Source organism: Vigna radiata, chromosome 7, assembly GCF_000741045.1.
Source record: "Vigna radiata var. radiata cultivar VC1973A chromosome 7, Vradiata_ver6, whole genome shotgun sequence".
In the NCBI taxonomy this organism is placed as follows: Eukaryota; Viridiplantae; Streptophyta; class Magnoliopsida; order Fabales; family Fabaceae; genus Vigna; species Vigna radiata.
Window position 1 is genome coordinate 4,816,070 of NC_028357.1, and position 12,924 is coordinate 4,828,993.

The 12,924-nt window shown below is 29.6% G+C and overlaps 1 protein-coding gene across 1 annotated transcript; it reads right to left on the reverse strand.

Annotated features, from left to right (window-relative positions):
* Nucleotides 1–383: 383 nt before the first annotated feature.
* LOC106769359 (subtilisin-like protease SBT3.5) lies at nt 384–5,673 on the reverse strand. Its single transcript, XM_014654955.2, has 11 exons — nt 5,131–5,673; nt 4,936–5,030; nt 4,698–4,795; nt 4,409–4,567; nt 3,935–4,046; nt 3,311–3,839; nt 2,754–2,848; nt 2,415–2,657; nt 2,198–2,312; nt 1,892–2,075; nt 384–1,162 (listed from the first exon to the last, which is right to left on the reverse strand). Exons 1-11 carry the CDS (start codon nt 5,221–5,223, stop codon nt 612–614), a joined length of 2,274 nt encoding a protein of 757 aa, XP_014510441.1. The 5' UTR covers nt 5,224–5,673; the 3' UTR covers nt 384–611.
* Nucleotides 5,674–12,924: the final 7,251 nt, after the last annotated feature.

A 12,924-nucleotide genomic window follows, 5' to 3' on the forward strand; every position in this document is an offset into this window, starting at 1 on the left:
AAAATAATTAAATCTCACATTATATTTAAATGATAAAATTAAATGTTATATAAACTCATATATTTTAAGGTTTTGAATTAAAAGTATAAATTAGATTTAATATAATAATATCTTCTTAATGATACCCATTTATAAAAAAATTTCATATCAGAGTTAACAACGAGAACAACAATATACCTACAACAAAATATAAGTAAATGCTACTTTACACTTGAAAGAAAAGATACCATATCAAAGAGACTCACCTAAAAACAAAGTTAAACACCATATACACCTATACTTCAGAATTTTTATTTTGAAAACTCCCCCTAAACTTCACCTTCTTTTTTAAATATTTGAGTCACATAGCTCATCTCAGATGTCTGCATATGGAATTGACTAACTTTTAAACAAAGTGTAAGCGAATATGTTGAACTGATAAATAAAGAATTTCATTGTAATCTCTTTGGATACTTTGGTAACTGTTGCTGCTCCAAGCACACAATGAGCCTAATTTTGGCAGCTACCATCTGTTGCATCAGGATTTCAATAGGAATCATTGTTCTGGTGACTAGAATTCTGAAAGCTCTTAAGCTAATATTGATATATACAACCATTGCTATCTCACCAACCTATTTTAATTCAGGTGCAACCTGGACAACCAAAGGACTAGTGACTTGTGACCTCCCATTCCCCCATGACAAGAACCCAAATTTATATCCCTTTGAGGGAGCAGTTATTTTGAACTTCAGAGTGAAATTCATTTTCTGCCCAATTCTTGTAAAAATTAACCGGTTAGGTATAACACTGACTCTAACACCAGGTGGAGAAGACACTATAGCTTTATAAACACTTCTTGCTTTCCCAACATTAGTCACAATCCTAGTAACAGAAAAGTTATCTTTAAGATTGGGCACTGAAATAGATGGGTAGTTCAGGTCAGATGCTGTGTTGAATGCCCTATCACAGGTTCTGTTGTCTCTTGTAACTTGATGGAGTGACCTCTGATCATAACCAATTGAACACAGGAATGCAACATAATCTGCAGGCTCTGAGTCATAGATGAGACCAGGATCAAGAACTCTAGCAGGGTTTACAAACCCTGATCCGTAGTCAAATGCATTTGCCCTTCTTTGCTCTGGATCTGCAGTGATGGGTCTGTGGTGCTTATCCAATATTGTAGCTGCATAAAGAATTCATAATTAGTCTCTCAAGTGGAACCAGAGAAGCCAGTGCACTGTACGAAAGTTAACACTATCATTAGAAAGGTTAGCATAATGTTTTAATATATTATTTCCAATATTCCCTTTATTATTGGGAGCTCCTATTAAATAATGAGTTTTACCCTTGTTTAATGGCTTTCATTCAACCCAATTTGTAATGTAAGAGTATGTTGGAAAAGGTGTATTAGAGACTATAATAGTAGCATTCTCTATGTATCATATTACTTCATTTGGTGATATAAAATATTATTCATAATGTTCACTTTCTAGATTTATAGACATTGACAATTGGAATTTAACCGAATATACCATCAATTTTATCTTTAAGTTTACTCCTTCTCCTAAATAGTCCCTAACTAAAAAAATTCTATAAATAATTCTCCAAGCATTAGAAATCAATTTAAGTAAACTTCTATGTTTTTGAAAACCCTTTAAATTGGTTATTAAATGTTAATAAATCAATATAGGAACTAAAGTGATGAATATTTAATACTTGAGTGAAGGGTTACCAATACTGTATTTTTTATTTTTTGTTTTATTTCAGAGACTACTTAGGAGACAATTTAATAGAAATGAATGGTTTACTCAAATTTAATCTACTATGGAGTTTTGTTTCAATTGTCTGACTAAGAAACTCTAAACATAGTTATATATAGGCCTCTGGAAAATGATATCAATTAGTGCATTACCAGTTGTCATGATGGCAGATTTGATAGCAGATGGAGACCATGAAGGATGGACAGCTTTGACTAAGGTTGCGATTCCTGTTATATGAGGACACGCCATGGAAGTTCCTGAGAGAATGTTGAACATGTTTCCAGCTGCTGGAGACCAAGCTGCAAGGATATTTAGACCTGGAGCTGTGACATCAGGCTGTGTAACAACAGAAACACAATCAGAACTCAAAAGTCTGAGAATGAAATAAAAAGTAGCAATGAGTATTATGAAGCCAAATCGAGAATGTAGAATTCAGTTGCTAGTAGTTAGAAAGTCACCTTCAGAATTTCAGGGTTTAAAGAATTGGGACCTTTAGAGGAAAAAGCTGCTACACTTGGGGCAGGATGAGCTCCTAGAACAGTCTTTGCACCAAATATCCTTGACACAGGCTTACTGTTCAGTATATAACAGGATGAAAACTTAAACTTCGGAGAATGGAAGTAGAATAATACTTAACAGAAATTCATTCTTTTTCATTCTTAATACAAAACAAACCGTGTAGTTTTGAGGTAGGATAGAATCTGTCCTCCTATCTTCTTTCCAACAATGGCTGAAGGGATCACAAATGGGATGGCAACATCTTGATCTCTCTCATCAATAAGTATCATGCCAACTCCACCAGCATCTTTCACTATCTTGCTCTTTTGCACCTTTGACTCTGTTGAACTCTCTGCATGTCTACACACCAGAACCTTGCCCTTGCTCTTTGTTTTATTCAAAGAACTTTCCAAACAGTAACTACAGAGGCCAATAAAAAGAAGGAAAACATAACTTAGGAGTCACATCTTTGCACTCATTCGTAGGTAGTTCTCACTTTTAAGTACCTTGCTTCACCTGGATTGGTAAGAAGTGAAGTATCCTCCATTGGCTGCAGAAGCAGAAATTATCCTTGTGGAGGCATTCATTTCAAAGAGACTGAGACTTTCACCCTGTTTCAATTATGGAAAGCTAATCAGCTAGTAGTATACCCAAATGCTACCTTAAAAAAATAAAATCAAACCGTAGATAATTTTTTATTAAAATTATGGTATGGTGGAAGTACATTGGTAACACTTTTCTATAAACCTTGTGTTTGGAAATGCACTGGGATGGAATAAATCACGTCAAATTAACACTTGATGAAAAATTACAAGTTGTAGCTTCTTTCAGAGGTGATGGGCAACTAGAGACGCTAAAAGAAATTTACTTTTAATTCCTTAATCATTATTTTTCTAAGGTTACTTAAGCTTTATTCATTTTAACTCTAAGAATTTTCAAAAAAATCATATATTTTTAATCTCCAGAGACAGGCGAAAAATGTAGTGTTTTTTGTTGGTGTAAAAAATGTTTTGTTTTTTTGTTTGCAACTGGCAAGAATATATTTAAGCCAACATTGAACAAGTTTTATTTACCATGATTTTGGCACCATTTCCCAATATGATATCAGAAGTGAAATCCCTATCAGTTGAGCTGGCAGCAACAGTGAGAATCCATGGAGCAAGGTTTGTGGCAGAAGCAGCACTCCCTTCATTTCCAGCTGATGCGACAACCAGCACCCCACGACTAGCCGCATGGAATGACCCCACAGAAATGGCATCACTGAAATAGTCTCCTTGAGGTGATTCAGCACCCAGTGAAAGAGACAAAATGTGAACCCCATCTCTTATGGCATCATCGAAGGCAGCTAGCAAGTCCACATCATAACAACCAGAATCCCAACATGTCTTGTACACAGCAATTCTGGCCATTGGTGCACCTCCTCTTGCTCCTCCAGCTGCCAGTCCCTTGTAGTTCATGTTTGCCACATACCTCCCTGCTGCTATCGAGGCTGTATGGCTCCCATGACCAGTGCTATCCCTCGCAGATCTGAAGGAGATTTTCGCATCTGACTCTTCCTCAGCTTCGTATCCAATCCTGTAGTATCTGGCTCCTATCACTTTCCTATTGCACAAATTGTTAACCATGGAAGATCAAAAAACCAACTTGAAAATAATTTCCTTGAAGTGAAAATAAAAATATGGGGTTCAGTCACAAACCTGTTGCAAGATGAGGCATTGAATGCTTCCCCTGATTGGCATTTGCCCTTCCAGCCTGGTGGCACTGCAGGCATGTCGGTGTCACTGAAGCTAGGGGACTCAGGCCAAATTCCTGAGTGAATAGTGAAGGTGAATATGACCCATTATCAAACTCATTCATTATCAAGATCTCAGTCCTATATTGCATATTTGGAATAATAGCCAGTTATTCGGTAAATGTGAAGAGACTCACAGCAGATGAATAAAACATAGGTTTCCTTACAAAAAGTGCTTTAGTTAACTAAAAGAATTCACTGAAGAATTTGACTACAACAGCAATGCCATTGTGTAATTTCCAATGTTATTAATTATGCTTTCCTTATGCCTGCTACTGCTAAAAGAAGGGGAATAAAGGGACTGATACTCTGCCACTCTAAAGTAATAAATGAAGCGTGGAAAGGGAGATTCTATGAACCGAAGAATATATGCAATTACCAGTATCTATGAAACCAATGATGATATTTTCTTGGTTTCTGATGGAGTAACCAAGAGTCTCCATGGTTTGGTCATCCAGAAGTCCCATGAAATCCCAGGAATGAGTTGTGTGCAGCTTTCTTTTAGAATTGGGAAAAACAGAAACCACTCCCGGCATTTCTGGTTAAATTTGAACACCCAAATCACAGGGCCATTAAAATTAGCACCAAGGGTTATGTTGGACAATTTGGAAATTAAGAAGTTGAGAAAAAGAAAAGAAAATGCAAAAGCAAAACTTCCTCTGACATACTTGAAATTTGGGAAGCCTGTTCATCACTGAGTTTGGCTGCAAAGCCTCTGAAAGCATGTTTGTAGCTGTAAACATGAGAGACTCGGGCTTGTTCAATGCTGTCAAAACATTACAATGAAGGGAAAAAAAATGAGAAAACCATTTACTTAAAAACAAGGGGGTGATAAAGAAAACGCAACTAACGGAAAGACTTGGAGAAAATTTGCCAAAAAATGATAAAAGTGGTCTTAGCTCTGACCTTCCACTATGAACAGCAGCAAGAATTTGATGATTTTCCCTAAGAACGTCATCTGGGTGTTCCCCACTTTTGCTTCCCATGTACACTACATAAACCTGCCATCCAATTCATATTCCACAGTTCACTTAAGAATCCATAAAACTACTGATCACCATAACCAAAAATGCCAAACAAAACCACCACTGTTAGAATTACCTTGGTAGAGAAGCAAAAGCTAAGTTTCGCAAGAAGCACAGCCAGAAACAGAAAAAGCAAAGCACTGCTTGTGGCATAACGAGAAGAAGACATTGTTAAAGTCTCAACCTTTGGTTACTAAAAGCAGTGTATATATGAGCATACAGTGACAGCAAGAAGAAGTATATAGGACATTAGCCAATTCCAGATTCTGAGAATGGAAAAAGGATGATAATAATAAAAAATAAAAGAAAGCCTTGATGGAAAGAAAAGAAGGTGAGGAAGAATCATGGTTGAGGTATCGTCATGATATTGGTGTGTGACATGTGGTAATGTTGAACGAGGTTTGTTTTATATAACAACAAAAAGAGGGTAATGCAATGAGGAAACATTGAGTAATAGTAGCAGTGGTGGTGGGAATTAGTGGGTAAGAGAGAGAAAAGACAAGGAGAGAAAGAGACTAATGCTCCTGTAACAATGGGAAGCAATCACAAAGCATATTCCAGTTTTTGGTGTCTACTCAAATGTCAATATGACCCTCTTATTCCGGAGACTGTTAAAAGCAATGTAATTCACACTCAAGCTTAGTGGAGCCAAGGTGGCTCAAGGAGCATGTGACCTTCCTTATGTGTTCATCACTATTTTTATTACACAAAAACCAGAAAATAAAACTGATCTAATCTAATCAATAGATGCTCATGCTGTGAAATCTGTCATTTGCAGACTCTTCTGTCAATAAAATAATTGAGGTGGTATATGTCCCAAATCCCAATGCCCAATTCTGAGATTCTTACATATACTTTTTAAAATTAAAAAAAAAAGAAAAAGATTCTTAAGTAATATTACTATAAAAACTTTCTCATGTATCATGCACTAAAATGATGGTTGCACTTGTCATTTTTTGACATCATAGTCACCCAACTGTTGAAAACACAAGAGACAAATACGCCATTCATTGATAACCAACAAAAAGAGCGTTCATGAAGACAAATAATGCCTTCACGCCAATGACAGCCAAACACCAACCAAAACGGTAACTCTTCTTCCTTTGCATCAAATATATTCTCAATATCATACAATTACATGTCAAAACATAAACATAAAAAATTAAGCTCAAAGTTCAGTCAATTTAGTTTCTTTTTGTAAATTATAGATATTTCTCACTTATTTTAATGACAAGACCTATAAACAGAATGTAAAAAAAAAAAAGGTTAACTTTATCTTTTTAGTGTGGCTCTTGTGACTGAGCAGAAGATACACAGTGTGATGCAGAGGAACTTTACCGTTACCTGCATCATTGTAATGGAAAATTTCAGAGACTAAAGTCAACATTCTGATAGATGTATGGTATGCTCTCTCACTGATCTTCACTTAAATGATAAAAAATGATTAGCTCACTGGCAGATGCATCATCAATTACCATCATTATCATCGATTTCCCTCGTTACCAGAAAACACAATAATTACTTTCATCAGGGAAACAATAAAAAATTACCTTAATCATCTTAGTACCAACATTTCCACCATAGCCATGTAATTTGGGAATCTTAAATCACATTTCTGTGGCCCACAGGTATTTAAAAGAATTTAACTTTTCCAGGGCTTACAAACTTACTGTTCTTCTTTACCCTCATAATAACCATTTAATTATGCATACTTATATAAGTACAAAATTGTATCTTCATCTTAATCTTACCATTATGAATGTTAAAGAATCAATTACTTTCTCTCTTAGGATATTAGGACAACCTTAACTCTGTTCTTTTTTATGAACAACCTTGTCATGTGCAAGCCAGCTAGCTAGTACTTCTAGATTTTACCAATTCAATTTTATCTCACAGATTATCATTGAACACCTGTTATCATGAACATGTATGGTGTGTTATGATTCTCCAATCATGTGAAATATATCTATACAAATTACCAAGTGCATAAATTTGTTATTAGGTTTCTTTTTTTTTTCAACAGTTGTATTTGATCCTGACTTAGATTATTCAGACTTCCATGTGCATCTAAATTTTGGTTGTCTTAAATTACACAAGCAAGAGGGATCAAATAACACTTGTAATTCTAAATTATATATATACATAATTCATGACTGATGTAAAATTAAAAAATAAGATTTAATTAGGTCATCAGTCTCATGTATGTGTAGGTAATCAAATATTAATGGACATAACGTGTAAACAAGATTTATCTATTGATTAACTTTTTGTTTTATGGAAAATGCACCGAAACCCTATCCTTACATTTGTTACATTATTAATTAATTATATTTTTTGTGTTTTTCTAACATCCCATTAATGAAAGGTATAACTTTTTGGTTTGGCACATGAGGTTAAAGAGAAAGCATAAAAGGAAGTTTGTGTATGTATGATGACAAGAGGAGGAAGAGGATCATTTTTATCATAACAAGAGATCTACATCTTATCATGAGAAAGTCACTCAATAATATAATAACTTATTCAGCTGTGCAGAATCACACATGCAACTTCATCACAGTATCAAAATTATTTATAATGCAAAGGTTCAAAATATATATGTATATATATATTATATATCATGCATTTAATAACTAAAAATATATTAAAAGTAAATAGTCAACTTTATAAGTGACAAAACAAGTCACCCAAGTCTGTTTCGGCAGTCTAAACATGATAAAAAATAGAAGGAAGGGAAAATGTTTAAGTTATTTTATATTTTGACTTAAATTTAATAAAATTAATTATTTTTATATGTTAAATTTTATTATAATTAATAATTGAAAATGTATCTTTTAATTCATATTATACAAAAAGAAAATATTTTTTTAAATTAATTTTTATTTTAATTTTAATTTTGAAAAAGTGAATTAATGAATTAAAAAATCAAACTGGACCCATCAAATTCAGGGACTAACAAGCCCACCAACCTGTGATTGTCATCCCTATTCCACTTTTGATAAAGTTGATTTGCTGAGAATCTTAAATATATATAATAGCATATTTAAGAAAATATTAAAAGTCTTTATCTTGAGAAATAAATTGCATTTTAATTCATGAGTAGGATTTATATACATAAGGAAATGAGACATATATATAACGTAAAGAAAACCTCTAAAAAAAAGCATTTAGGAATCCTTGTATTGTGTATCATCATCATCACTAATGAAAAAGTAGTTAATATGTATGGCATCACTATTTTTATTCTTTCAATTACATGCTTTATCTTTCCTTTTTCATAAGCATCACCTTTAAAGTCTTTTAATTTATTTATTTATTTATAATATTTTTATTTTATGATATTTATATCTAAATTTGTATTTATGTTTATTTACTTCCTCAGAATCATTTTATCTATTTTAATCATTTACTTTCACACCATTTACAATTCTACAAGTTTTTCAGTACAATATACAATTCATGTAATTCATTTTCAGCTGGCTATTACATTTAGTTAAATTTACTTGATTTATTATTACCACTATCATTACTATTATTATTTTATTATTATTATTATTATTATTATTATTATTATTATTATTATGTTATTTCAAGTAATAATTATCATTTTGTATAATTACTTTAGTTTTTATATTAACACTTATTTTCCTCTAATCTCTAAAGTTGTTATAATCTATTATAATATAAGAAATCTTTATATTAAGAAAATTATTTTTTTACTCATGTTTATTTGGTCCATAAGTATTTTTAATAATGATATTTTAGTTATTTGACAGTATTATTTTTTTTCATTTATATTTATTTTCTTGTGATAGGTAAATAGAAGTTATTTTATATTTTTATATATTTATTTTAATTTTAAATTGGTTTTTATAAAAAATAGAGATATATTTTTATACTATTTTTTATTCTTAGTTTTATGTTTTTATAATTTATAATTGATCATTTAATAAATTAAATTTAAAAACAGTATTTTTTTTATTTATTAAAATTATATATATATATATATATATATATATATATATATATGTATATATATATATATATATATATTAAAAATTATTTCTAGTGTCATATGAAAAATTGTCTCCTTAAACCGTTATTTTATTATTTTATTTATTTGATTGGTTTTTAAACTGCCGTCAAATTATTTTATCTAATTATAAACTTATTTTAATTTTAATCTGATTTGTCCTAAAAGGAAAAAGTATATTTATACACTATGTTTTTTCGTTCTTAATATTATTTTTTAAAACATCAATCATGTGTAAAGTTGATATTATTTTATTTTATTTATTTATCTATTTATTTTAATCTTAAAATGATTTATCATGAAAATGAAACTATATTTATATATTATTTTTTTATTCTTAATCTTATTTTTTAAAACATTAATTATGTTTTGAAATTATTTTGTTAGAATTCTTTTGTTAACTAATTTAATCCATGATATATATTCTTAACAATTATTTTAGAAATTAGTTTGTTTTTAAATAAATATATAATTATTTCATGTAATGTGTTCATATACATTACTCTACATATTTATTCATATAATTTATTATAATTTATTTTAAGAGAGTCTATGTATATTTGTAATACTCATTATAAGAGTTTATACATCAATTAAAAGAGTTTAGTAATATAAGTTACACTGATAGAGAATTATACCTAGAAATATTTATGAGAAGAACATTAGCAATTCAAAGGATTTATGACAAAATCTATAAAAAGATTTTCATTTACAGATTTGTGTTTGGATCTGTAATTTTCATTTTCTGTTATTTTTATGTGTTTTGAATTTTGGGTTTTATTTTTGAGTTTCTAGGTTTTATTAAACATATGTGCCTATATAAAGGTAACAAAAGCTAATGTAGATACTTTTAAGTCATAGTATATGAATTTACATTTTTGTGCGAGAATTATATTGGTTCTTGGATTAGAACCTGATTCTAAATCAAAGATTGACTTCTTTGTGGCAAATCTTCACTTGACTTATCAATATGCTAGATTATGACATCTCATCCCTGTCTTATTTTGCATTCTTTTTTGATTTATTTTTGGTGTGCTTCTTGAGAATTCAAATTTAGAAAAGATCGTATTCTTTTCCTAGTGAAGAACGTATCATACACGAATGTATCCATATACTGATTAAACAAGTTTAGTAATACATATTAGACCATAGATGCGTTAATTAGACGAATTTGATTTCATACATTAGTTAGACAAATATAGCAAAATATTTAATGAATCTAGCAATACACATTAAACGAGACTATTCATACACTAATTAAAAGAGTATAAGAAAAAATATTAGACGAGTTATTCCATGACGTATCAATTAAACGAGAATAAAAAAAATATATTAGACAATTCTAGAAATACATGGATTAGATGAGTATAATACAAAAAATGAGGCAAGTATGTTGATGTATTAATTAGGAGAGTTTAGTAATACACATTAGACGAATAATTCATATATTGATTAAATGACTTTTAACAATATACATTAGACAATACTTTTCATACACAAATTAGACCATTCTATTAATACACATTAGATAATATTTTTCACTCACTAATTAGACGAATCTCGCAATACACATTAGACCAGTCTATTCATACACAAGTATAACGAAAAACAAGAGACACATTTAACAATGTTTCATACACTTATTATATAAATCTAAGAATACATAATAAATGAGTTTAGATGAATCTTGCAATGAACATTAAATGAGTTTTTCCATACACTAATTAGACAAGTATAACAATATAAATTAGAAAAATATGTTCATACACATATTAGACAAGTCTATTAATGACTCTATCTATTTTCTAATTATACAAGTCTTTCAATATATATACACACACAAATTTGTCCATTACAAAGTTTAGCAATATACATTATATTAGTGTGTCCAAATATTGATTAGAGAAGTCTAACAATACATAATAGACAAATTTGTTAATACAATGATTATATGAGTCTAATAATATATATTAGACCGATTTATCTATACACTTATTTATATTTTTAACGAGTCTACTCTACATGCTTATGTATATCTTTTACATTATTAAAAAGTCTATTTTATATAACATGTATTATCTTTGATATTTTTACAAAATCTACTAGCATTAAATTTTTAAACTTATAAATCACCATATTGATTATACTCAAAACTTAGTTATAAACATAAAAATATTGATTTATTTTCTCAATTTTTAAATTTCTTTTAATAAAGACACAAACAAACATTAACTCATGCATAGACATAGTTTTAAAACTAAGTTTTATTGAAAATAAATTGGCAAGCTCGAAATAATTACGTATTAAAAAAATATTTCTGGTGGGGTTTTCTTATATTTGATTAGTATAACATATATGGTATTGTTTTTGTACAAAATTGTGTAGTGGTAGAATAATTCCAAACATGACTTCATGTTCAAAATAATATTGAGAAAAATAATAATAATGTGATTAGTGAATAAGAAACATGAATTGCTATTAACAAGGTCAATAAATCAATTTCTTATGGCATAAATAGTAAGTCATATATTAGCCAATTTAGATTCAATTATGACTACTAAGATTAAACATATTCAGTCAATTATTAGGAATAATGATTCAAATTAAAGGAATCAACCAATGGTACACGTGAGAATGAAAGATATTGTAGGTCTACGTCTATGCATCATTGACAAATCTAGAGATGTTAATTTATCGATCAAATTCATTTAGAGATGTTTACTAATCCATCAAGTGTTGTATATATCAAGACAAAATTCACTAATGAAAAACTGAAGAGATTTTTATCCATTCAAAGAAGGTAATCTATAGGAATTTTTCATATTCTTTTAATAGAAGTTTAGGTGATAAATTCAATGCAGGAATATTTCCAACGTAAAAATTTTGAAATAATTCTGGATCAATAACAATTATATGGTCAATGTTTTATCACAATAAATTATCATAATTTTAAACCCTTTTGTTCAAAAAGTCAGTGATAGTTTTGACTACTCGTAATGTCAAATTATTCAAATTGAGAATGTTTTCACCATTCGTGGAAGATAAAAATAAAAATTTGAATTCTCACGTGAAAAATAATACTAATGAAAAAATAGGAATAATAATTGTTATTTATTTTAAAGAGGATAGGATGTCTATAGAATTCTAAATCAGACGAGGAATAAAAATAAATAAAAGAGAAATATAATATTGCCAAAGAAATAGTAATAACTTAGTAAAGTTTGACATAAATTGTATTCTCTAGAAAGTTTTGAATTAACAGAGTAGTGAGGTCATTTCAATCAACATTTCATATCTTATTTCCTTGACTTTATTCTAGGAACTAAGTTACCCAAAGGTTGTAAAATCCCAAATTTACTAAAAATGTTTGGATAGAATAGAAGAATAAGCTTGTTAATATATTATATGTTTTGTTTGAATATAAGGTTAGGGAAAAGAGATTGTTGTCTACTCCTTTCCCACCACACTCTCTGTATAAGGGGACTTAAATTTCTCATTTTTTGTTTATAATAATGAAATGTTTCTTTAGGGAATTCTTATATTTTGTCATTATACTCATGTATAATTTATTATCTAGATTTGAAAGTGAGATAATTATTTTGTATAACTTTTTATTCATATCACGATAATTTTTTTTCTATATTGTAAAAAAACAAAAAACAAAAAAACCGTCACACCTGGGCAAAATACTAGTGTTACATGCAAGGAAATTGTATGTTTTTGTTTCTCTAAGTTGGACAAGGTTAGGAGATCTTAATATGTTTTTGTTAGGTGCAACTTTGTGAAAAAAAAAGGGCATTTTAAAAGAATATAAAATACAGCTGAATTTGGAACAAGACA

Coding starts and splice junctions, on each gene's coding strand:
- LOC106769359 (XM_014654955.2), bottom strand. CDS start 5,223: ATGTCTTCTTCTCGTTATGCCACAAGCAGTGCTTTGCTTTTTCTGTTT. Junction 4,796..4,935: donor GCTGCTGTTCATAGTGGAAG/GTCAGAGCTAAG, acceptor ATGTTTTGACAG/CATTGAACAAGCCCGAGTCT. Junction 3,840..3,934: donor AATGCCTCATCTTGCAACAG/GTTTGTGACTGA, acceptor TTTGTGCAATAG/GAAAGTGATAGGAGCCAGAT.